This window comes from Coccidioides immitis (assembly GCF_000149335.2).
Source record: "Coccidioides immitis RS genomic scaffold supercont3.1, whole genome shotgun sequence".
Taxonomy (NCBI): Eukaryota; Fungi; Ascomycota; class Eurotiomycetes; order Onygenales; family Onygenaceae; genus Coccidioides; species Coccidioides immitis.
Window position 1 is genome coordinate 4,126,475 of NW_004504310.1, and position 23,864 is coordinate 4,150,338.

Below are 23,864 nucleotides of genomic sequence, written 5' to 3' on the forward strand. Positions count from 1 at the left end.
TCAAGACATTTCTGAATGAGTATATTGGAACGGTCTCGAATCCGCTTAACAACCAGGAGTCTGATTATGACGCTGAGTTGTCCTGGATAGAGCCAATGAAAGATGAACCCGTTCAGAGACGCCGATGCTTCAAGGCATCAAGCCGTGGCAGGGACATCATGTATAGGGCAGTGTCTGTAAGGATTCGCCCGCGAACCCCTTACACAGACGAACAACACTCCCGAGGGCTGGGAAGCCAATCAAGCCAACCACCCAGTTTCAAGGAAACAATGTGGCCCAATTCTGCAGATCCATCACTCCTGAACCACACTTCTTCTACATGACGAATTATCTGATCAATATGCTCTCCTGCAGCACTGAGATGAAGAATAACTGCAATTGCCCGATGGATGGCAAGCAATTTTGGGGACGGTGGATCAATGGTGTGATTTGTTGAGAGGAGCAGGGTTCTTATTGCTGGGAGATTGAAGAATAATGAGGCACCATCATCTGATGAATGTATCTTGTAAGTGTGTTTAGGATGAATTGAGGTGTCCATAGCTTCAAAGGAAATTTGGAAGTTGCCAAAGGACCTATGAGCCTCAGCTGTCAAGGTAAGAGCATTGCTTGGATGATCAATATTTGGTCCCTCAATCAGATGAATCACGCCTGGGTCAAACATGTTAAGTATTGCAAGAGCGGTTTTCCTAGATTCGCTCTAAGAGTAGAATTAGAATTAGAATTAGAAAACAGTTGCCGAACACACCTTTATAAAATGCTGTACATACCAACTGCAACTCACCACTGACAGTAGCTGTTGTTGACATAATTGAATGGGGTATAATATGTGCAACTTCAAGGAGTGCAAGTTTACCAGGGGCGAAAATCAACTGCTGGCCGTCATCATCTTTTGGATTTGAGGGATCTTGCTTTAATCTCTCTAAAGCTTGAGTCCAGTTAAATACCCGCGTAACCACACACTGGTTATGATCACGAATCAGACAATCATGCCGAAGGACTGATAATCTTGCAGGTGTTCCAACTGCATTTTCAATTGAAGAGGCTGATAAACCAGCTGGTGTTGGCTGTGGTGTCTTTGTCCCTGATGCCTTCACTATAAACCATGTAAGCAAGAAAGCAAGAAGTATGTGGATGCGCGCCAGGACATGTACATACATGGTAGAAAGAAATTATCAAAGAGGTATTCTGCAAAGGAATCTATAGCCCCTTCTGCCTCCCTCTTCTGATGTGCTGGGGCAGCAGGGCCAAAGGTGGAAAATCGAGACAGGCCTCGCGCGAAATCTGGTGACCCTTGATCACTTTGGGTATCAAGGAAGATAAAAAAATGTCGTAAAAAGGTGTCTTTTGAACGGGAATGCTCATATGTCAGGCGGACCAGAGTGACTTTCTTGTATGGTCTTCTGCTCTGGAACGGTTCACAGTGACTGATGAGCTTATTGAAGATGTCATCAGCCTGGGCCAGCTCGGCTGCAGTCAAAGATGGCTGCGCAGAAAAGTCGAGGACTTGTTCAAGTGATGCCTGACGCCGATGGTGAGCAGTCATCTTTTCACTGGCAGTAAGTAGTGTGAACTGTTTAAAAGATGTGATGAAGGCACAGTGTTGGGAGTTGCCGCGCCAACAGGAAAGAGGCTGCATGCACGTGACCATGCATCTGGAAGGGTTATTTCCGCTGGCGAATGTGGCGAACATGGCCGATCTATCGACGGTAAGTCTTAAGCTGTTTCCCTGGACGGCTTCATCGCCCAGAGCAGCTACATAGCAGCAGGAAGTCATTCCATGGTCGCGGTTGTGGTTCTAGCCGCCCCTATAGAGAGGCAGCCAATAAGCACTCACTTCCAATGCCGCCAACATTCCAACGCTTCTTTCGCTTCGAGCGCCTCCCACGCCTCGTACACCTATTTCCTACCTCTTTCACTTCTTCGCCTCCTACACCTGTGACACGGTAGTGCCTATTTTTCGTTATAAACTGACAGTTACCTTGAGGCTGTGTACCCAAGATTTCTTGGAAGATTGTTCCGTGCCAGAATATAAGACTCTTCCATGCCTGAATCGCACTGGCTATGATAGGAGGATGCATCCACAATGATCTGCTTCTATTTATCGCCCATGTCCGCCGTGTCAGCACGATGTCGACGAATCCCAGCCGGATTGTTATCTTGTATTACCTTTAGATCCAGCTCAAGCTGCAGTCACAGTGGGAGCAAAACCTCACTGGGATCCTAAAAGCGAACTCGTCTTGATAAGGATTTGACGTTGAGCCGATATCAAACATACCCTTCAATTGAGTATTACAAGAGGTCTTTCATTTTGCATCGGACATGTCGCTTCGAAACATCCAGGAACATGGCCGACCTCTTTGTCGCCATCTACCAACCCCGGAACCAGCTAAGAAGCCGGAAAGCCAGAAAGCCAGAAATCTGAGATCCAGGAGTACTTGGTTGCTCATTGGGTTCCATAGCCACCAAAACACACTCAAAGAAAGTTCGAAACCGCCACTATTTTCGAGTAAAAGGCCACGAATTTTGTTTCCTTGAAGAAAGCCATGACTTTAAGTGGCCGTGGCCGCGCGCCGTTTTGGAAGGGAATCCATTTTCGGCTCTCAGCCACTCAACAGGTAAGCGATGGTGCGTTCTTCAATGATGAAACGCGGCGATAGGGATCGGGATCACCTACGGGCGGGGGTGGAGCAGGCCGATCCGTGGCCCAGAAGAAAACTCCACCATGACCACCACCTCCAAACGCTTCGTGAAGAAGTGAAGACTTCGCCGCATCAAGTCACTTCCACAAGTTCCTGGGACCGCAGAGCCTGCTTAGTCACCCTGTGCAACTTGACCCAGTGCGAACAGCAAGTCAATTCTTTCAATTTCCCTTCTTTCTTTCGCAATGGCAACATACAACCAAAGCAAAGCAAAGCAATGGCCCGGCATCGCCATCAGGCCTCACTCCTATCCTCACATTTTGCTCGCTCGTAATTATAGTGTCTGGAATGGCGGCATTTGAGCTCCGTACAGCATTTAATCAGATTTGACACCCAGTTCTTGCCAACACGGGGGGGAGGAGAGGTAGAATCGCATATGGCAAGAAGATGATTAGCCATATTCTCAACAAATGCCGGTCCGGGGGAGGATTCCTCATTTAGCTAGGTCTAGGATCCATTGAACTAGCTGATCCTCTTCAGTCTTAGTCAATTTGGTTGAATTTGCGCGTAGACTGGTTCTTGCAGGTTCCATTTGCTCGATGATGTAGTCTTCATAGTCACTGACTGCATAAGACTATAATGAATAATAATAATAATAATAATAGTTAATAATTTGCTCGATGATATAAGGTAGTATAAGGCACATTAAATAGCCGTGCAGCTTCAGCAATTGAGCTAATTTCTTGCTTTTTAAGAGTAGAGATAGCAAGTTCAATCCTGCCCTCTATTTCTATAGAGGGTCTTGCATTTTTATTGCGAATTGGTGGCATTCTGACGCGTTGAAGTGGATGGTTGAGGAAGTTGAAAAAATTATCTTTCGCTCGCTTGTGGATTACGTTAGTCAGACTCTTACTGAGTCAGCAAAACTTGACGCTTAACCCTTTTCAACCGATTTCTCGGCGCGGCGCGTGACCGTAACCCAGTCACGTCACGCTGTTTTTGTATTTCCATAACATACACGAGCGAAACCCTTGCGTTGCCCTGTCAACGGCCTTTGTTTCGGCTCTTTTCTCCCCTTGTTCCGCGCTCCTTGCGTCGCGGTGGTGTCCCCACTCTGGTATTCCTGTTACATTGTTGCTGGGTCAATACCGCAACTCTGTCGACAATTTCCGTTTATTATTGGTGTGTATGGTATGTATTTCTCCTGTATGCACAACGATGGAATAATAAACGCCAGGCGTTTTTGTTCTTCCTTCACCACCAACTTCCTTGATGTCTCTTCTCCTTTGCCTTGTCTTCTTCTCAACTATCTTCATTTCAGTAACTGCTAACATAGTGCAGTCCTAACAACATCTTCATATCACGATAATTCTACCATTCTGCATACCCAGACGCGAGTATTTCGAGACATTCCTGAGGTTGAACCTCACTTTAGACGCGAGAACTGATACCACCGTGCCTCAACCCCAAATCAGAACCACAACGCCCCAACGATAGCAGCTAAGAGTGAGACTCCCTTCACACATTCAATCTCTCGTCCCTAAAGCCCCTTTGCCTGTCAATCGTGCCAACTCAGACTCCGAGTTGTTGCCTGCCCTATGGCATACTAGCATGCGGTGTTCCCCATAGCAACCTTTCTCTGTGGTAACAAAAGACCTTTGATTCCCCGATTCTTTCATCACAACAATTAAAGGCCGTCCTCAAGCTTACGAGCTATTTACTGGGCATCTTCTCGAACCCACATTGGAATTTTTCCTCCTTATATGACATAGACAACGTTCTGTATGATTTAAAGCATACACACGCAACTCTGGTAGCAGCTGACAATATTTTAATCTGCAGGTATTACCCAGCGAAAGACCTTCTCCCCAGCTACTAGATTTCTGCTTCTTGCATTGCCCCAACTTGTTCTACCGAACACATAGAGCTTGATAATATGCCACCCGTGAGTCTTGCAAAGTCCCTAATATCGCGTCCTTGCGTATCCGCGTGCAGGACACTAACATCCTTCCAGACTAGAAGTCTACGGCAGCGTGCCGTTACTAATGAAAATGATGAGAATGCCCCCACGACACGTCTGACTAGAGCTAAAGCCGCTGCCGCGTCTAGCCATGAAAACCAACTGAACGCTGCAGCCGCGAAGAGACCCCTTCAATCGAAGAAAAGTTCTCTGAATTCTGCTAACACTGGAGCTCAGCGAAAACGGGCGGCATTGGGAGATGTAAGCAATGTGAACAAGTCAGAGGGCGTAGAAACAATGGACGCGAAAGAATTGAAGAAAGGAACCACAAGCCGAGTCGGATTAACATCCAAGGCCACAACTCAAACTGGTGGTGTGCAAAAGATTACGCGCAGCAACACTTCTCGATCTGCATTAGGGGTCAGAGATGCCAACAAGCGGGAAGCGGAACCAAAACGGCCGGGAAGCGGTTCAGGTGTCATGGGCAGTGCACAGTTGAAGCGTCAACAGAGTCAGAAGTTCCTTTCTGCAAATGAAAATAATGCCGTCACAGACGAACCTCCCCGAAAACGGATTGACAGTGGAAAAAAGACGACCGCATTCCAAGAAGAAGCAAAGCTAGAGGAAACAGACAGCGTCCCTACCGAGGAACCACAGGACGCAGATAAGCCGCTTAATCTTGATGCTGAGGATCAATTCGACCCGTTGATGGCGTCTGAATATGTCATTGAAATTTTTGACTATCTTAAAGAGATTGAACCGCAGACAATGCCCAACCCGGATTACATTGAGCATCAAGAGGAGCTAGAATGGGAGGTGCGTGGTGTCCTTATTGACTGGCTCATCGAGGTCCATACACGCTTCCGACTACTACCGGAAACACTTTTCCTTGCTGTCAATATCATTGATCGGTTCTTATCCATCGACATTGTTGCTCTCGACCGTCTACAACTTGTTGGTGTTGCTGCCATGTTCATTGCCTCAAAATACGAAGAAGTCCTCTCACCTCATGTCGCGAACTTCAGTCATGTTGCCGACGAAACATTTACAGACAAGGAGATCCTCGACGCAGAGCGACACATCCTTGCGACGCTTAATTATGACATCAGCTATCCCAATCCCATGAATTTCTTGCGAAGAATATCGAAAGCGGATAACTATGATGTTCAAACTCGGACCTTCGGCAAATATTTTATGGAGATCAGCCTGTTGGACCACCGCTTCATGCGCTATCGACAGAGCCATGTTGCGGCTGCTGCCATGTATTTTGCTCGACTAATCCTCGACCGAGGCCCATGGGTAAGCTTTTTTATGTGTCAAAGTGAAGTAACAAATACTAACGCTACCCATAGGATGTGACTATTGCACACTATGCCGGGTACTCTAAAGAGGAGATCATACCTGTGTTTCACCTTATGATCGATTACCTCTATCGTCCTGTTGCTCATGAGGCATTTTATAGGAAATACGCCAATAAACGCTTTTTGAAGGGTATGTTTTGAACAATTTGTTGTCATAGGCTAAAACTCCAATATCTGATTTATGGCTACAGCTTCCCTTCACGCTCGTCACTGGGCCAAGAAATACCGTTCCATGTACCTAAGCCAAGAGAGCTACGAGAATCGCCAGAGACATAGCTGATCAACAAACTCCTCAATATTGGTTGCAGAGCACCTCTTCTGCAAGTCAATTCGCATGTGGACGAGTCTGTTGCGGTTGGTGTTTCACTAATAATATACTGCCTCGCCGCCATGTCACCACGCACTTCTTTTTTTGGTTACCCTTCGTGGTGTTGATACGACGACATGCCATCTGCTTCCTTTGCTTAAACATTCTCAGTTTCGTCATCTGTCGGATTCATCCCTTTCGATTCCAACGTTTCCGGTTCTATTCATAATCCATTTTCTCTTCTTGGCTTGGTTTTCATCACGGTGTTGCTGAGTGAACAAGGGTTGGAAAGGATCCCTACCGTCTCCATTTTTCTATTGATTATGCTGTGCTTATTCTACATTTTATGCTGGGTTCATCTGGCGTCCAGCGTGGTTGCATTCTATTCTCTTTGTTCATATCCTGAAGTGTTTAATGCGAGCTCATCTGCAAAGATGGCTGCCTGCAAGGCAATTGCTGAAAGCAGGAGCATCGCTTGATGTAATTTCGCATCCACTTTGTGGGATTAGAGTATACGGATGGTTTACAGGGACAGGGGTAATCCTTAAAAAGTGATGTGTGAGCTCTATTTTCTTTTGAGGGGATGGGTGTTGACGGCCTTTGAACCTTGAAGCTTCGGCGCTAATTGTGCAGGGTTTGATTGCTTGTCTTTATTTCTCATTTGCACTTCTCCCCCCGCTGTTTCTGCTTTCGTTGTGTTCTTGTACATATGCATGGGCTTGTGGATCGGCTTCTATTGCAATCGAACTCCTGTTTGAGTTGCTTGCTAGCTTCGTAACCGTCTGCATTTTTTCCACGATGGCAATTCCATATTCAGAAAAGGCAGTGAACCTGCAAGTAGGCGAACAGATAACAAGCATATATTCTATTGGTAAGTATCAGGATCATCTATTCCGTATTGTCCGATCCCTGTACGGAGTATACCGGTGGGAGATAGAGAAAGGTGGTCTGATGACCAGGATTGGGCTGAAATGGACTGGCTCCTTGTACCTCGTCATGTTTTGATAATTGGTCTTGAGCTCTAATACTCGTCTGTTGGTTCGCAGTCAGTTGGTTTAATCGAGTGGATTGTCCATTCAACTTAATAACCACCAACATTACTCCATACACATAAACAGAGACAGCAATCAGGCCTGCCTGAATGGATCCGAGAGAATCAGGTCAAGGGTCGTAACCACGTCGGGTCCGATCGCTTTGGGCTGCCCATGGATGGGCGAGCTCTACAGTACATGCACCGCACGCGGCATGTTCAGTGAATTTCAGATTACAAGCAGAGAGTCTGAGATCTCAAAGGAATATGCTAACTGTTGCTAGATGAACATCTCCTGACATGCGAAGACGGCACTTATTGAAGCTTCCCGGCCGTGCGGTAGCACAACTCACGACAAGCTTCCGGAAGGATTCAATTCCGGGTACGACCAACTGCTTCATTCCTTGACACGGTTGATTATCGTCCGATGGCGACCAGAATTTGTGGGGCACAACGGAGTACATGACATCGATTTTGTAACTTTATACGGAGTAAAATGATGAAGTTGATGTATGGCATGTCATCCCCGCCATTTCTCGAGATGGAGGCCCTAGAGAATTGTCTATCGTAGTGGAAAAGCCCGTCCTATGTCGTTGAAAAGCCATGGATTCCAGGAAGATATTGATGGTGGTGACGGTGAGAGGGTTTACGCATGCTGGTAGGCGGTCTATATCCACCTGCTCGCCTCCTTTGTACCAATGAAAGCTTACACTCATAGGTCCAGCTCCCGTACTCCGTACTAGAGTTGGGGACAGTGTTGGCAGGAAGGGGTCACACTCTGGATTTTGCGACTCTTGAAGGTCAAGAGCATTGGCTAAAGGGCGATGAATATGTCAACCAGCTTCACTTGCTTGGTGCAGGTCCGACGGAGGAAGAATGAGATGCTCATTACTTGCATGTTCGGCATTGGGACGTCTCCAAAGGAATTTCTAGAGTAATGGCATCAAAATACCTTTTCGACTCGTACGGGGCGCAGACCTATGAGCATCTGAAGCCCATTGTGGAAAATCCTGCTACACGGCCGGATCTCCTTCTGGTAGATTTCTTCGTTGATGCAGCCAAGGACATCCTCTATCAGTTCAATGTGCCTTTGGCAATGGTTTTTCCCCAGATGCCAGCATTGATGGCTCCTTGTTCGTACATCCCAGGTCAACCAGGGTTTCAGATCGATGGAACCCTCACGTCAGAAAATGCATCCATTTGGTTGCGTATTCGAAACGAGCTCGTGCTCATTCACGCTTTACCAGCCATAATACGCTGGCGGAATTGGACAAACAAAATGCGCCACCGGGCGGGTGTCAAATATAACTTGCCAGTGGCTCCCAAACCTAACTATCTTGTTCTGATCAACTCTTTTTTTGGGCTCGAGGTGCCAAAAGATCTACCTCCATTGATAGCGCCTGTCGGGCCAATTTTGGCGGACGAATACTCGCCGCTGACAGAACCGTATGAATCATTCCTCCAGAATCACCCTAAAACTCTCTATCTTGCACTAGGTACCCACATCGCTCTGTCGGATACGGATACCGCCAAGTTGGTCAATGGCATGCTAATGGCCATGAAGAACGGCTTCATCAACGGTGTCATCTGGTCAGTCGGGAACAGCGGGCGAAGGGAATCCCAGCAGAATAGAGTATTTACCGATTCCCGAACCGGAAGTACGATATCGTTTGGATCTCTTTTAAAAGTAAGCATCCCGATGTCCTCTTTGCCACTTTTGCACCACAGCGGGCCATCCTGGATCACGAACATGCGCGGGTCTACCTTACTCATGGGGGCGGATCCAGCGCCAATGAGGGGCTCTTTCACGGCACGCCCATGGTCGTAATGGCTTTTGTTCCGATCAAATATCCAACTCGCCTCGTCTGGTTGCTAGTGGTGCTTCGATTGCCCTGAAAAAATTCCAGTTTACATCAGACGAGCTGAACGAGAAGATAGGGTTGTTGATGGAGGACAAGGATGGATTATACAGAAAAAACTGCGAGCGCATGAAGCACATTGCTCGCGTTGCCTCCCGCCGGAAGGAGCTCGGAGCTGACCTGATTGAGGAGCTTATCTATGATTCGGAGGCGAGATGGGATGGCCAGAAAGAACTTCGCCCGATGGACCTTCAGACTGCTGATATGAGGATGTCAGCATTCAAGGCGAAGAGCTGGCACCTCGTGCTAGTTTATACTGTGACTTTCGGTGTCTTATCTGGTGTTAGTTGGGCTGTGCGTAGCTTTACATGGGCGAATAGAGGTCTGACTCGTGCCTGGGTGCGATCAGCATTGGGCAAGCTCAAGTAGCAACCGAAACTCTTGTCCTTGCTTGTCATCATCTATCACTGTATATATACGTATGCCACTGGAATTATCCTTCAATATCATTTCATCCTGAAAGCGGTGTCGGTGGTCCAATATAACCAGAGAACTGAGAGAATACGGTGGTATTGACACTGATAGGCATTCATAAAAACATCTGATCTATGAGCATGGCATTTGTCCAACGCCCGAGATGTCGCTACCTTGCTAATATGTAGCTGTGAACGCCATTCCGGGTGACGCTGAGAGCGACGTCTCCGCGTTTCGGATAGTGCGGCGGCTGCAGCCCGCCGTATTTTAACGCCGTCCTTGTAACCTCGGCAGAGGCGACGGCTGGTCATCCACTTAAGTGATAATGGGCGGTTCATGGCAGTCTTTTCAGTCGTTGTACTCCGTAGCCCATCTGCAATGGGACTCGCGCACGGAACTTCGCAGGGTGCTGAATCTTTCTGATATTCTACGCCTGCACACAGCCACTAGAAATCCGGAGGGATGCCTTACGCCACTGACTGAAGACGGGATTAGAATCGTTAAATCCCATTATTATAAACCTCCCAAGAGCACATATCCAATATAAGGGCCTGGAATATGTCCCAGTCTTCTCCTTATTCTCCAAGTTGTCCCTTTTGTGGAATAGCTTCCGCCCATTCCCCTTGTCCGCCATCCACTCCAGCCCAAAGTTTACCGACACCAAATGAAAATCTATCACAAACGCATATAATTCTTTCGACAAAGCATGTACTCGCATTTCTTGATATTATGCCGCTGACGAGGGGCCATGTGCTGGTTATCCCGAGACGACATTTTCAGAATCTAGGGGAAGTGAGGGTCAACGAGGGAAGAGAGGTGGGAATTTCCTTTACCAGCCTGGTGATAGATTTGGATTGAGCGATCTATTTCATGGGCCATTTAAATACGTTTTGATCTTCCAGGAATGCTAGCTGACTGTTTTTACGCGTGGGGAGGAAACTGCAGCTTGGAAAATGGCTTCCTATCATCTCTAGGGTAGTTGTGAGAACAATATTAGGCACTCAGCCGGATGAACGCGGCGAAGATCCCGCACATTGGAATGTAGTGCAGAACAATGGTTTGTGTGTTTCCTCCCACTCAATATGACAGCCCGCATATAACTTCTGGAAAAGGTCTCCGTGCAGCGCAAACGGTTCCCCATGCGCATTTCCATATCATTCCGAGACCCCCTCTAGAAAGGATGACAGCATCCAAAACGAGTTGGGTAATGTTTGGCCGGGGTCAGCGCGATGAACTTGACGACGACGAAGGACAGAGACTGGCAGCTGAGTTAAGAACGGAACTTGCAAAAGAAGTCGCAAAAATTAAGGCAACGGAGGGCATTGACCTTGATGAAGATTGTTCCGAATCAGGGCCAAACATACCTCGAGCGGAGAAGCTGTGATCCATAGAGTTCTGGCTGTGTAAGACATATATGGTGCCATTCTTTGTTGTGCATATACCAATGTTTGTCATTCAGCCAATGCTCTTTTCATACATTTCTAAATTCCTTCAAGACATTCAATGACCTTTAATGTTGTGTCGCGGTGCGCTTTCAAGTTGCCCCTCAAGGGGTTGAACAACTGTTGGCTTTGGGTGTGAATCGTTGGAAGTACTATAATCATCCATTCAGTTCAATCTCTAGACAAGAATGGCGAAAATTGTGCGTACCCTTTTCCTGAAGGAATTCAACTCATCCGCTGTTGTTCCCGCGGGAACGATTTTGGCTCGAGGCTCAATGGCTGAGCCTTCGCCTTCTAGGCATCTTCGATATGTGAGTAATCTCCGGGACCCTAAATACATTATTAGATCGGAGTTTCTGCATATGTGTTCGGGGGGCTATCCATACATTTATTGAACTGCTGGACGCAAACACTAACTAGTTCCAAGTGTCGATTGGAAGGGATGGCAAGTTCTATATCTTCATCGTTTGCAGTAGGCATCCAGAAAGAAATCCGGCCGTTGGGGACCAGAGTTTGTGCTGCAAACTCCAAAATATCGTTCAACATGGCTTCAAAACTATAAGGCTTTTTAGGAGGAATGTAACCCTCTAAGCTATTACCTTGTTAGCCAGAGACACGAGTTATTATTAAGTTGGCTACTCTCGTACGTATATGTTGGTACCCCATCCACGTAAACAGGTCCTACATTCTTTCCTTCTCTCGTTCCAAGGACTTTCAATCCTTCACGTATACCGTACGGGGGATCACATATGATCCCATCAAATATTGGCATATTGCGAAAGGGAGTGTTTGTCAAATCGGAGGTAAAGGCGTCTAGGTAATTGGCCTCTAAGCCATATTGAAGCATGTTCCTCACGAGACCGATGGGCTTTCCTTCCTCCTTTTGGCCTTTGAAGCTGCGCGCATCAATATCCGAACCAAAGGTGAAGGCCCCAAAATGTGCTGCGGCGACACAGAAACTTCCGGTTCCAACGAAAGGATCATAAAACACTTTTCCGGGGGCGGCGAGGGTAATGTTGGCAGAGACCAAGCTCAGTTCAGCGTCCATAGACGTAGTACTAATATAACTTCTCTTTTTTAAGTCGTATTTGTCCATCACATCTCTGCTGCCGCTAGCTAGCCACCTGCCAAAATATAACTTTGTAGGCTCTGGCTGAGGACTTGGAGTCCGAGACGTCTTGTCCCTAGACGAAGCTACGCGATGGTCATACAATTCAAAGATGATAAAGGTCTCATCTGGATCGGCCATAATGATCGGCCCTTCAAACGCCATGTATCCAAATGACTGAATCAGGGGAATTTTCTCTTTGGACGTCCGCTTCCCAGCATACGAGTCAAAGTCAAATTTGAAGGAGCAGGTCCTATAATCGGGCCATTTTGACTCGGTGCGCCGTCGGACATCTTCATGTAACTCTTGATAGTTCTGGCCTTTGCCCCATAGCTCATAAAGAGACTTTACCAATACGCTACGGGAGACGAGCGCCCGAGCTGCTTTTTCATCTGGCACTTTTATAATACAGAAGGGGGACTGGAAATTATCTTAGCACCTGCAATATTCCGCCAATAAACCAATTTCAATGTTGCATACAATAATATCCAGGCAGTCGACTTACTTCCTCGTCATACTCAACAATCTCCAAATCCACATTTGACACAATGGCAAGGGCTTCGATTTCCGATCTCCTAAAAGACTCATGAACTTGCGCGAAACGGACCAAATACTCCATGTTTCCGTGCAGTGCCTCGCCTAAATTTCTCCTTTCTAAATGCGTACGTGCTTGAAAGGGTTGAGTGGCAGCGTCCATCATCGATTCCCCGCGGATCTTTTGCCCCTCCAAAAGGATGCATTTTGATGCCAAGCATTTCTCCGAAAATGGATTAGTGTCACCAGTCCTAGTCCAGTCTATATTAGGTTAGAGTAAAATTCGGCGCCTCTGCACCAGAAGCCGGGAGGAGAATCAACTATCCGATACATCCTCCGACCTCACTTTTCCATGTCTGCGATTACGCAGAATCAAACACGAGCTGTCTTAAAAGTCGAAGCGCCCTCGGAGATACAGTTCGCCCCCTGTCAAAATGAGAATACGATATCTGGGTCCCGGAACACCTCGGGACGGTGTTTCATTTAGGAACCTTTGCCTTGGAAGCCAGTGCTGACTCATCCTCAGAACCGTGGTCGATGACGTCGTATTGCTGACAATTTACTCCGTAGTTGAAGAGAATGTCCGGCCCAGGCACCGAGAGGCGAAAGTTGACGCCGGGAAAGGTTGTGAACCTACCGCGAGTTTTTCATCCGGATATAACCAAGATGTGCTTTCTCTTGATCAATTCTGTTTAACTTGATAAACAAAGGGGTTTCTTTGGCCGATATACTCCCGTCAAATGGACCGTTTTGAGGATGTCGAATTGAATGACAACTATGGCTCCGATAGCAATAGGGAGTTGGGAGATAATTGCACCGCAGCTACTAGCAATGCCAGAAATCGGCCATGTTCAAATTTACGGCCGGGATCAATGGGTTGTCGTCCCGAACGACGGCCGAGTATACGGCTTATGCGCCTACCGAATACTCAACACCTTCTTGTGCAGCCAGTACTGCCAGGTTCTGATCCGGATCATGGCTCCAATTTGGCATCCGAACTGCTAGGCGCTAGGCGTCGAAGTAGCTCTGAACCTAGGCGTATCCCACTAAGCGCGTTGCTTGGTAAACGTCGTGCGTCTTTTGGACGAAGCCCAGCGCCAATGTTACCATTAGATGAAGAATTGGGGCCCCAATCTTCCAAATCAACTCAGAAAGACCAAGTCCTCCAGCCAACAGAGCCACAGGCTGTGATCCTCAGTCCTATCGAGAACAGACAAGCCACAAGCAGCTTTAGGCAAGGAAGAATTAGGAGGATGAGTAGCGGGGCCCGTTCGATGCTAGGATTGAGTCGTGTTGCCACTCACAATGGAGCTATTGAAGCTCCATCTCTTCCTCAGGGAGAGTATGAAGCGGATGTGGTGAATTTGCTGGACGTTGTTGGTGAGTTGGATATGGCCGTAGCTGTCAAGAATCCTGATGATTGACCTGAGTATAGACCCTGAAGTGTCCACCATCACGACCCTTACCAATGTTCAAAACTCTCTCTTTGTCCCTGACCTTGGACATTGGGTAAACCGTCGACCCACTTATACTGTGAGTCCTGGCCCAACCCGTGGCCATGTCGAGATGGAACGACCGGCAGTGCCCCAAAAAAGAAAGGAAGATAGGGGCGAGCAAAAGCTTGAACGGTCAAGAACAATGGATACAATTACGTCGACACTGAGCGATTCTCGGTTCGCTGTATTGCCGGATGGCGTGTCTTTGGAAGGCTGGAGTGCCGAAGATAAAAGAGCATTGGACGACCACGTCCGACATATGCTTCACTCGCGAAGATCTGCCTTCAAACGCGGTTTAAAGGGCTTCATTAAATACGTCAAAAAGCGTGAGTAGCCCTCATTTGCTCTGAAATCTAAGCTAATTGAGCCTATCAAGCCCTTGGATTTTTGGTCACTTTGTACGCAACACTCATTACGCTTTTTGGTCTGGCCTGGGTACTGTTCTTAATCGGTAAGGATGACACCTGAACTCGACTCTGCTCAAAACTCACTTGGGTCTTTTAGGTTGGATCAATGTTGGTGGGAAGCAGCTTTACGTCATTAATATCATCGACTACATCCTCGTCGCCCTATTCGCCATCGTAGGCGATGGCCTGGCTCCCTTCAGAGCCATCGACACATACCACATGATCTATGTCGCTCACTACCACCGCGTTACCTATAAACTCCGCCGCAAGCAACAGCTTCCTAAACTTCGAAACAAAAACGACCTCCCAGAACGCCGCGAGGAAGAAATAGACCAACATGTCGACGTCGAAAAGTCTGGAGAAACCACCAAAGATTCGGACACGACAGAATTGTCCGTCCTCACTGCAAGACAACAGGAGCGTCTCACTCACCATGCGAACAAACTCGCCAAATCACATACATTCTACAAGCCTCACGAAACCACGACCCACCACGCATTCCCTTTACGTATGTTGATTGCAGTCATTATCTTGCTAGATTTCCACTCCTTGTTCCAAATCGCACTCGGCGCTACAACGTGGGGGATTGACTACCGCCGTCGCCCCTTTGCGCTCACCACGGTGATCCTATGTTGCTCCCTGACTTGTAATTTTACTGCAGGGTTGTTGATATGGATTGGGGATCGACGAACAAGAAAGAAAGATGTTATTGAGAAGATGTTTAGGCAGGAGTTGACGGAGCAGGCTATTTTGAAGTTGCAAAAGAAGAAAAGTAAGAAGAGAGAGGAAGAGAATGTAAGAGAGGGGAAAAAGCAAGGGGAAGAAGAAGAAGAAGACCATACAGGGCCCTTAAGTGAGGAGCATGCGTTGTTAAAGAGATGAACTTTCAGTCTAATTCCAATATTTTAACTGCTTGGGGGGAGGTTGGTTTTTGACTTTAGAGATACCAGGTTGGCGCATCTTCGGCAAGTCCAGGAAATGATTTGGCAAATCATGTATATACAAATTTTAGAAAATGCAATGCCGTCTATTGACTATGAAATCAAAATCATAATAATCGGTAATCGCAAACATAAACTGATACTCGACCCGAATCCTTGACGCCAAGCATCCAAAATAGGTGCAAACCACGTAGAAGACGAATGATTCATGACGCCTGCTGGGAATCTCTTGTAAAAATGACTTTAACACCGACAAAAAAGCTTCCATCCCTTCATGCGAGATCTTTGAAGGATAAATCTATGACCGAATGTCGCCCGCACAAAAACAATTCATTGTAAACCCGCCAACGCCAGTGAAAAACAAAAGGAAACAAAAGAAGAGTCCGCTATGTGGTCTCAGCAGTAAATCGATACCGAGACGTGAAACCATTTTCTTTCTCGACCTGGATATGCTGTTCGGCGGGGATCATCTCATGCTGTAAATCCCATCCGGCGCGTCGACAGAGTTCGGCAACAACAACATCGCTGTCGCCTAACATATCGATGTCAAAGTCTATATGAGTAACAGGCTAATATCCAGCGCTAGTTAGAAGGCAAAATGACACGTTCATATGGAAGGTTGTCTTGACTTACTGTCCGAGAAATAAATAGTTGTGGGACATCACGTGGCATAATCCCGGGCACTTCAGAAACAGGGGCAACCTTCAATGATGTCCCGATAACTATGACAAGATCGGCAATCTCCCGATCGTGGTCTATGAGGCGATCCCTGAAAGCGCCAGGGAGGTCTTCCCCGAAAAAAGTAATATCAGGCTAGAACGCGTCAGCGGATGGAGAGCTCATTATAAAGGGATATCTACCTTCATGATGCCCGGATGTGGTATAGTGTAGTCATCGTCATCGTCGTCAGAATCGATATTCGAAAATTTCTTTCGATCTTTTTTCTGATTTCCATTTGAGCTGCGTTTCCGCTTCATCCCTTGAGATGTTTTGAGCTGCTTTAGGCATTCTTGGCACTGTGGAACTAATCCCTTACGAGTTTCCTCGAAAATGGCCTCTCCTGGCACCTGGGTCTTGCACTGAATGCAAGTGGCAGTGGCAAAAGAACCATGACACTGAATTAGCTTAGATGGGAGGATTCCGGCGTTGGCTTCCACGTTATCGATGTTTTGGGTGAAGTTAGTGAGCAGTTTTCCCTTTTCTTGAAGTAGCTTGATAAACGCGTGGGTCGGCGAGAATCTCTTTTCTGTTGGTAAAATATCCTTCGCAACAGAATAAAAGATGGTTGGGTCTTCAAGGAACAAGCCAATATCAAATACCTCTTGTGGATCATTGAGTCCAAGGTATTGGAGCTTTGCATACAAGCCAATATCCTTCGATCTAAAATCAGGAATCCCTAAGCTTGTAGAAATCTGTATTCAGGGTAATTAGCTTGCCTGCATACTCCTAGAATACTTAGGGGTATCTTACGCCGGCACCAGTCAAAACAATAATGTTCTTTGATCGCTTCAGAAGCTCGACAGCATCATCAATGGTATTGTATTGTGGGAGTTTCAAGCGCTTGGAATATTCACGGTTTATGCCCATATATAAAGGGTTGAGATAGACATCATCGGGCGCGCCCTCAAGAAAAACTGGGGGGATAATTCCAAACGCTGTGCAGAGTTTCTTTGCTGGGATCTTGTCATGGTAAATTTTTTCCGCAAGGAATGCTGCCACACCAATTTCACGCAAGCGTTTGCGAAGGGCTCGCGCTTCTTCCAGTGTGAATGCATCCGGAATTACTGAATACCACCATTTAAGTTAGCTATTTGAATCCGGATGGGGTACAACTAAGGATAGGAAGGGCATACCTCCGTCGCGGAGTTGTTCGTCGCTCAAGAACTGAACCGCTTCCTCGAAGATAGATTCTGTCTCCCACTGATCATCAGAAGCCTCTCCGAGACTTGACAACTCCGAAAGAGACGCGTCGTCGTCGCTCTCTGGCACTTCTCGAGCCTCACTGGCGACGCGGGAGTGAACGACAACCGAGTCCAGAATTTCTCTTTTCGGAGGCATCTCGTTATCTGCTGGCTTCGGCGCGACATCCATGGTGAAGGATCAGGATGTATCACGACCTTCGCCAGGCAGAGGTGAAGACATCACATTCAGGAGATATATATGCGAGAGCCTCCTGAGGTTGAAGGAATGCGATCCCGACCGGAGCTACGGATTATCCGGACTTGGCTTAAACTTTCCGCCAATAACGATCGTCTTTGACCCCCGGAATGTACCTTTCTACGTAGTTTACGCGGGAGAGTACTCCGTACCTCGGTGAAGGTACAAAACCACTTCGATGTTGGAATCAGTCCCAGACACGGCAGCACAATTGCGGGATATCATTAGGCTTCATTAGTCCTTCGTCACTGTTTTTTTTATAGATCCCTTTCAAGTGTCTATCATTTCGTCATCAGAATCTGATTCGCCTTCAATTTCGTCTTCCCACTCATCCTCATCCCCAGCCTCTGCCTCATCGTCACTCTCTTCGATGAAGTCCGCAAGGTCCCGTTCCAGCTCTTGGACAAGTTCTAAAGCATGCTCCTTCAATCTTGCATCTTCATATTGCACAATATCAAAGAGTTTCAGGCTTTGCCTGAGCCAACCCCGACTTGACAGCAAAATAGCACGTTGCTGCTCGGCGACGGCTTCGTTAACAGCACCAGCAGATTGCTCTTGGGTTTTCTTGCCTAGCAAGTATTGACACCATCCACCAAGATACCAGGTCTCTATACTTTGGTCGTCTTCGAGGATCATTCGCTCCAGAACCTCCAACGCCTCCCTTTCCATTTCGGCCTCCATTAGAAGCCTCGAGAGACTGACCCGAACAGGGAAGTCAGGAACATTAGGGCTGTCAGGAGGCAAATCTTTCCATAACTCTAAACTTCTTAATAGAGCAGTCTTCGCGTCATCGTGCCGAAGCTGTGATATTCTGATTGATGCAAGTGTCTGAAGGCATTCAGGAGATTCGGGGGCCATCAAGAGGGCTTCTGTGATGAGCGTTTCACATCTGCTCTCGGCATCTTCCTCCCAACTGGCTTCGTGTTAGTGGTAAAAATCCATCAGCGGTTCCACGTAGACTCACGATAAGTCGGTCATGTAAATTTCAATGACTCCACAAAGCGCGTTGGCCATCTTCTTTTTCTGCTCCTCCAGCCCATCCGCCTGCTCTATGCTCATATTTTCTTCGAGAGCCTGTATGTTCTTTCGCAGCACCGTAACTCCTCGTTCGAACCACCTCACACTATCTTTACCGCCATCTTCACTCAATTGCGCTAGCCACAAGAATTTCTCTGCTCCTCCACCTTGGGACTCGGGTATAAGGCCTTCGGGATCGAGCGTAACAGCGCGCAAAAAGTGCTCTCTAGCAGCATCAATGTCTCCTAACTCAACATATATCTCTCCAGCCAGGTTTAACCCAATCAATGTGTTAGGAGACGCAGGGGGCGCGATTCTCAAGCCTCGTTCGACGAGGACGAGTGCTTCATCTGGTTGTCCGGTTTGAAGGAGGGCAAGCGCCTGCTCGTATAAGACTGAAGGATCTTCAGTCACTTTCTCTTTTTGCACTGCTCGTGTGCCATTTAATACTGATTTTTCCTTTCTTTTCGATTTCTTTTTCGAAGGCCTGGTTTTGGCCATGGCCAGTACGGGGTCAGCGTCGTAACGGGGATTTCGGCCGTCGCAAACAAGCTCTTCGAGCTCCGGTCATAGAATTTCTTTCTTTAATGTAGCTGGGCAATCCGGCAGAGAAATATAATATGTATTAAGGATTTAACGAGTTGGATTGGGTGTTAAAGATGATGTTTAGCAGGACTCGAAAAATTGTAACTAGCAGCTATTGGTCGTAGAAATTCAAATTTATGTTTGGCAGGTTTGTCTTCTGACGACATGGGGAAGAACATGACGAGGGGCTTCAAAAAGCGCTTTGTCGTCTCTCCAAAACGCTCCACCGTCTCTTCTTCCTCTGTTGGGCGTCTTTATGAAGATCGCGCGTGCTCGCCTCTACCCAGAAAACCTTAATACCTATTCTTTTGGATTCCCCGGTCCAGATACAGGCTAGGAAGTAACAGTAGAGCCAGCAACATGGGCCGCGCCGACCAAGAGGAAGAAAGGGAGACACTAAAGTCCATTTTCCCGGACGAAATTACAGGTGTGCAGCCTAGCTTCAATTTTCCTGAGGCAGGTGGTTAACTAGTATTTGCAGATATATCAGAACATACGTACCGGATATCAATCGTTCTAGACGTCAGCCATCATGGGGAAGACTACTCCGATCCTCCAGTTCTCATTCTTCAAGTAACCTATCCGGAAGATTACCCTGATGTCGCTCCTCACCTTGAAATATCCGCCCCTCCTAATGCCCCGAAATACCCACATCTTGATATACAGGAGGATCGAGATCGACTTCTAGAGTCACTTCAAACTACAATTGAAGAGAATCTGGGAATGCAGATGATATTTACGCTCGTCGATATGCTGAAAGAGGGTGCGGAGCTACTTATTTCAGAGCGTCGCGAAGCCATTCAAGCGTTAAAAGAATTTGAAGCGGCCAAAGCGGAGGAAGAGGAGAACCGAAAATTCCAGGGTGAGGCTGTGACAAGAGAAAGCTTCCTTGCATGGCGGGAGAATTTCCAGAAGGAGATAGAAGAAGAAGAAAAGAGGAAACAGGAGGAACGAGAAGCAGAGGAGAAAAAGAAGAAAGGAGCTACTAAAGAGCCGAAAAAACTCACCGGCAAACAGCTATGGGAGAGGGGCCTTGCTGGAAAGGCAGATTATGACGAGGAGGATCCGTTACCGGCAAAATTAGCTAGTGTGGACTTAAAAGCATGACAAGTGCTCCAACGCTGCCAGGGATTTTACGGCGAGCCGGTTGAAACGAGATGCGCGATCTCTTCAGATTTGGATATATTATAGCGCTGAACTTTCTTCTGTTCATACAGTACACCCTTCGAGGCGCAGAATACAAGTCATGCCTTCCTCGTGCTGCCGCTGATAGATTTTATTATTGATAGGATTCACATTAATCCTAGTATTGCACCACTTTCTTACGAGTAAATATATATATTTGATGCCGTCCTGTTTCTTGAATTGAGCTGGTGTTATCCACAATAGCCTGTAGCCATACTCTTTACAAACCTGTAGAGCATGGAGCATTTGACCACGGGGCAGCCACCCAATAACTGCTACGCGAGAAAGTCAAAGCCATATTAGTATTATTGTCTCCGGCTTACCAATTCTAGCGCTGTAGTCCTTTTAGCCGAGAGCCCCGAATCTAGTGTCTTGTTGAGTGAGCTTGTAATGCCCGTTGAACGACGGTTCGGCTTCTTGTCACTATCGAATGATAATATAAATGGTCCCAGCCATTTCGTTCTTTGGAGACAAGGTCAACGACTGCGTATTCGGAACACATAAGAATGTCTTGCCCAGGCATGTTCGCCACTTATCTCATGGAAAAAGGCCCAATCACAACGATTCTAGACACACAGCAGGAGCTGCATTCCCTAAGGGAGCTGACCCCGCCAGATAGGCTTGTAGACGGAGTATTAACGAGAAGAAGGCCGATCTGGAGCTGGGAATTTCCGCGAAGGTAGCAAAGGCTGAAAACCTCGAGCTTAACGTCCACCCAATGCCGTAGGGATTTAACATTTACTCGCTCTTCGCTTGTTGTTCGGATGGCGTCTTCTGCCTCCTCTCCAGAGCTTCCTTCTTTGCCAATTCCCTTTCCTTCAATACTATCTCCCACATTCTCTGAGCCATCGCTCTGTTTTTCCGGTCTGCTTCTAATATTATGGTGTTGACCTCATGTAGACTCTCTTTTACAGTTCCTTCCCAAGATAAGATATCGCTCTGCCCTGTAAGCGCATCCCAGCGATCCTCATCCCGTGCACGTACAAGCTCAAGCTCCAGTCGATCACGCCTCTCAATTCGTTTCCAGCGCCTATTCAGCAAGCTCCTAATCGTGCAGCTCAAGCTGGGAGGCTGCGGTTTCTTAATCCGCAAGAAAGGAATACCGCGTGCATTAACTAGCACAGGGACATGACGCCTACCACTCACTACTGGCCTTGGTCGGGAAAGAATCGAAATTCTCTCGGGGTGTGGGCGACGAGCTTCCGGGCGTCGATTGGCCCTTTCCTTCGCAGCCAACGAGGTGCGATCTGGCGGCGGCGTATTCGCAGCCTGATCACGGCGTTCTTGTAGGGTCTGCTGCAGGAGAGACTTCGTTGCGGCGAGCAAAGAATCGACGCGCTGGTTGCTTTGCTTATTTCCACCCGAGCAAGCCTGGAATAGATCAAGGGCCTGGGAGAGATTGTCGTTAGCGCCTTCACTTTCCCATTTCTTATAAAGAAGTGGGTGATAGCGTACTTCCTGCCCTGCTTTCAAAGCATTGGCTATTTTGCTTATGCTTTGTAGCTTTTGGTCCTTGCGGAACCTGGTTCTTATAAGTTCACGGACTTCATCTGCTTTACTACTCGTAAATGCCCGGGAACAGCTGGAGAGCAGTGCATGATAAAGTGAAAGACCTGTAAGTACTCGTTAGAGTTACGGAGAAAATACTTGTCGTCGATATGAGCCGGGCGAGAGCATACATGCGAGCCGATGCACTCCTGAACGGGTGGGAGCTAAATGCCGGGGCATTCGGAGCGACCACTGATGTTGTATATTTTGATCCTTAAACAATATTCATCGGGCTTACGGAGTACATGCCGACCGCATTCGCCATTTGAGCGGTGTCGAACAATCAATGTCCAGCGCTCTTCGGTGAACTCGTCGTCACAATTAACTAGCCATATCCGGCTTAGCGTAAATCTTGACTTGCGCCGGGCCAAACCCCCTTTTCGGGAATCGGCAAATTATAAGTTCCCCGGCGTCTGCAGCCATCTGCCTCTGGTCTGTAGATGATGGAAGTACCGAGTATGTTCAGTCCACCGTAGTATAAGGGGCATAGAAGATATTTTATGTACGGAGCATTCCGTAGTTTCTACGCAAATTGAGATGGCTGTACTTTGGGCTGCGGCATTTGCTCCTCATTATTCACACATAAAGACTAAACTAGTGGCTATGCCTCAAGGAGGGTGAGAGGAGGAATGTAAGCCGTTGTAGAGGAGATATGAAAAGAACTTCCGGTTTGACCAAAATCAATGCTCAAGCTACTCATTAAATTCATTATCAAGTGGTGTGTTGTGTTCTAAGCCAATGTTAGAAAGGGGGAGAGAGAACTTTGACAGGAACTCTATGGTCATCGAAGCGCAAAGACATATATGACGGCAATGGAAAACGTATGATAAATTTTCTGTAGCGTCATCTTGGTTGGGTAATATCCGACTCTAAAGCCAGAAGTTAATACCCGTTGCCGACCCGGGCTTCTGGCTGCTCTCGTTCGATACGGCTGAATATGAGTATTACTGTAGAATACAGAGGTTCCATTCTAAGCAGAGACTCGGGGACTATGAGGATGTCCCGTACTCGAGCCTAAAATGTAGCCCCTTCCGGTGGTTGTGGGAGCTTCTTATGTTGTGGTAGGGCCATGTATCTTGCAGAAGCTGATTAGCCACGTCCCCTAGCCTGTTATCCAAGGAAAAATTTCACCTACCTTCTAAGTTCAAGAAGGATAGTCTCCATTGTGAATTCTCGCTTCCATTCAGCCAGGCAAGGTAGTCTTGATGGATCAACCTAGAATACCGAATTCCGTTACCAGGGTTCCGCCGGGGTAGTTTATCTGCAGGTTGGCTTAATATGTACCTTTCCGGAGCGCGGGTCAACGCATGGCAGATTTATCCGAGAGACAAACTGAATTAAAGGTGGAGCGTCGGGGTAGTCATCACCACAGCGGATGTTAACGCTGTATATACGATTTTCATGTACGCTCTAGACGTGTAGGTGTTAGGCCACGTTCGCTTTTCTATGGGTAGGAAGGTTGGGCAGACATGAGGGGGTCCGAGAATTGTGCCGTTCCAGTTTCTCATCATAATATCCTCACCATCAGCCAGGCCATATGAACATGCCTCTGTCAAGAGCGTCAGAAAGAGGAACCTTCAGCGTTATCGGGGTTCAACGACGGAACTCGTGGAGACCTCACCTGGACCCAGACCCTTCTCGCCCTTCTCTAGCTCCTCTAGAAGACGGAAATTTCGTGGAACCTTCGCCGTCATGATCGCGGATGATGTTGAAGTAGGATCAGAGAGGGGGCTTCTAAGACTCGAAGAGGGGTGCCTCGCACCACAAGCTGCGGCCATACAAAGTTTAATGTGGCAGCAGTGAATGGCGTACGG

At 47.4% G+C, this 23,864-nt stretch overlaps 11 protein-coding genes across 11 annotated transcripts; 5 read left to right on the forward strand and 6 right to left on the reverse strand.

Moving 5' to 3' along the window:
• Positions 1 to 3,132: 3,132 nt before the first annotated feature.
• CIMG_12769 (uncharacterized protein) lies at positions 3,133 to 3,469 on the reverse strand (the record flags this gene model as incomplete). Its single annotated transcript, XM_001247875.2, has 2 exons — positions 3,133 to 3,273; positions 3,344 to 3,469. The coding sequence occupies 2 exons, from the start codon at positions 3,467 to 3,469 to the stop codon at positions 3,133 to 3,135; spliced, it is 267 nt and encodes an 88-aa protein (XP_001247876.2).
• A 606-nt stretch (positions 3,470 to 4,075) lies between these two features.
• Positions 4,076 to 7,035, forward strand: CIMG_01646 (G2/M-specific cyclin NimE). Its single transcript, XM_001247874.2, has 6 exons — positions 4,076 to 4,145; positions 4,269 to 4,421; positions 4,482 to 4,584; positions 4,654 to 5,898; positions 5,952 to 6,090; positions 6,152 to 7,035. Exons 3-6 carry the CDS (start codon positions 4,576 to 4,578, stop codon positions 6,238 to 6,240), a joined length of 1,482 nt encoding a protein of 493 aa, XP_001247875.1. The 5' UTR covers positions 4,076 to 4,145; positions 4,269 to 4,421; positions 4,482 to 4,575; the 3' UTR covers positions 6,241 to 7,035.
• Positions 7,036 to 8,061: 1,026 nt separating this feature from the next.
• On the forward strand, positions 8,062 to 9,585 carry CIMG_01645 (UDP-glucosyl transferase; the record flags this gene model as incomplete). The annotated part of the gene is made up of 2 exons (XM_001247873.2): positions 8,062 to 9,121; positions 9,174 to 9,585. Exons 1-2 carry the CDS (start codon positions 8,235 to 8,237, stop codon positions 9,583 to 9,585), a joined length of 1,299 nt encoding a protein of 432 aa, XP_001247874.2. The 5' UTR covers positions 8,062 to 8,234.
• A 418-nt stretch (positions 9,586 to 10,003) lies between these two features.
• CIMG_01644 (HIT domain-containing protein) lies at positions 10,004 to 11,282 on the forward strand. Its single transcript, XM_001247872.2, has 3 exons — positions 10,004 to 10,446; positions 10,576 to 10,687; positions 10,743 to 11,282. The coding sequence occupies exons 1-3, from the start codon at positions 10,189 to 10,191 to the stop codon at positions 11,012 to 11,014; spliced, it is 642 nt and encodes a 213-aa protein (XP_001247873.2). The 5' UTR covers positions 10,004 to 10,188; the 3' UTR covers positions 11,015 to 11,282.
• On the reverse strand, positions 10,842 to 12,877 carry CIMG_01643 (RNA methylase; the record flags this gene model as incomplete). The annotated part of the gene is made up of 6 exons (XM_001247871.2): positions 10,842 to 10,888; positions 10,995 to 11,224; positions 11,281 to 11,402; positions 11,459 to 11,664; positions 11,720 to 12,600; positions 12,686 to 12,877. 5 exons carry the CDS (start codon positions 12,875 to 12,877, stop codon positions 11,177 to 11,179), a joined length of 1,449 nt encoding a protein of 482 aa, XP_001247872.2. The 3' UTR covers positions 10,842 to 10,888; positions 10,995 to 11,176.
• Positions 12,878 to 13,375: 498 nt separating this feature from the next.
• On the forward strand, positions 13,376 to 16,353 carry CIMG_01642 (uncharacterized protein). Its single transcript, XM_001247870.2, has 4 exons — positions 13,376 to 14,094; positions 14,150 to 14,536; positions 14,587 to 14,661; positions 14,715 to 16,353. Exons 1-4 carry the CDS (start codon positions 13,455 to 13,457, stop codon positions 15,497 to 15,499), a joined length of 1,887 nt encoding a protein of 628 aa, XP_001247871.2. The 5' UTR covers positions 13,376 to 13,454; the 3' UTR covers positions 15,500 to 16,353.
• CIMG_01641 (histone deacetylase SIR2) lies at positions 15,687 to 17,696 on the reverse strand. Its single transcript, XM_001247869.2, has 5 exons — positions 17,412 to 17,696; positions 17,029 to 17,342; positions 16,419 to 16,970; positions 16,192 to 16,371; positions 15,687 to 16,127 (listed from the first exon to the last, which is right to left on the reverse strand). The coding sequence occupies exons 1-5, from the start codon at positions 17,647 to 17,649 to the stop codon at positions 15,945 to 15,947; spliced, it is 1,467 nt and encodes a 488-aa protein (XP_001247870.1). The 5' UTR covers positions 17,650 to 17,696; the 3' UTR covers positions 15,687 to 15,944.
• A 217-nt stretch (positions 17,697 to 17,913) lies between these two features.
• Positions 17,914 to 19,394, reverse strand: CIMG_01640 (TPR domain-containing protein). Its single transcript, XM_001247868.2, has 2 exons — positions 18,680 to 19,394; positions 17,914 to 18,628 (listed from the first exon to the last, which is right to left on the reverse strand). The coding sequence occupies exons 1-2, from the start codon at positions 19,231 to 19,233 to the stop codon at positions 17,986 to 17,988; spliced, it is 1,197 nt and encodes a 398-aa protein (XP_001247869.1). The 5' UTR covers positions 19,234 to 19,394; the 3' UTR covers positions 17,914 to 17,985.
• Positions 19,395 to 19,543: 149 nt separating this feature from the next.
• CIMG_01639 (RWD repeat protein) lies at positions 19,544 to 21,857 on the forward strand. The gene is made up of 2 exons (XM_001247867.2): positions 19,544 to 19,744; positions 19,799 to 21,857. The coding sequence occupies exons 1-2, from the start codon at positions 19,678 to 19,680 to the stop codon at positions 20,422 to 20,424; spliced, it is 693 nt and encodes a 230-aa protein (XP_001247868.1). The 5' UTR covers positions 19,544 to 19,677; the 3' UTR covers positions 20,425 to 21,857.
• On the reverse strand, positions 19,828 to 22,313 carry CIMG_01638 (DNA repair protein). The gene is made up of 3 exons (XM_001247866.2): positions 22,182 to 22,313; positions 21,958 to 22,115; positions 19,828 to 21,891 (listed from the first exon to the last, which is right to left on the reverse strand). Exons 1-3 carry the CDS (start codon positions 22,228 to 22,230, stop codon positions 21,241 to 21,243), a joined length of 858 nt encoding a protein of 285 aa, XP_001247867.2. The 5' UTR covers positions 22,231 to 22,313; the 3' UTR covers positions 19,828 to 21,240.
• Positions 22,314 to 22,600: 287 nt separating this feature from the next.
• CIMG_01637 (ubiquitin-conjugating enzyme) lies at positions 22,601 to 23,838 on the reverse strand. The gene is made up of 5 exons (XM_001247865.2): positions 23,672 to 23,838; positions 23,520 to 23,599; positions 23,335 to 23,460; positions 23,186 to 23,265; positions 22,601 to 23,125 (listed from the first exon to the last, which is right to left on the reverse strand). Exons 1-5 carry the CDS (start codon positions 23,742 to 23,744, stop codon positions 23,065 to 23,067), a joined length of 420 nt encoding a protein of 139 aa, XP_001247866.1. The 5' UTR covers positions 23,745 to 23,838; the 3' UTR covers positions 22,601 to 23,064.
• Between the last annotated feature and the right edge of the window lie 26 nt (positions 23,839 to 23,864).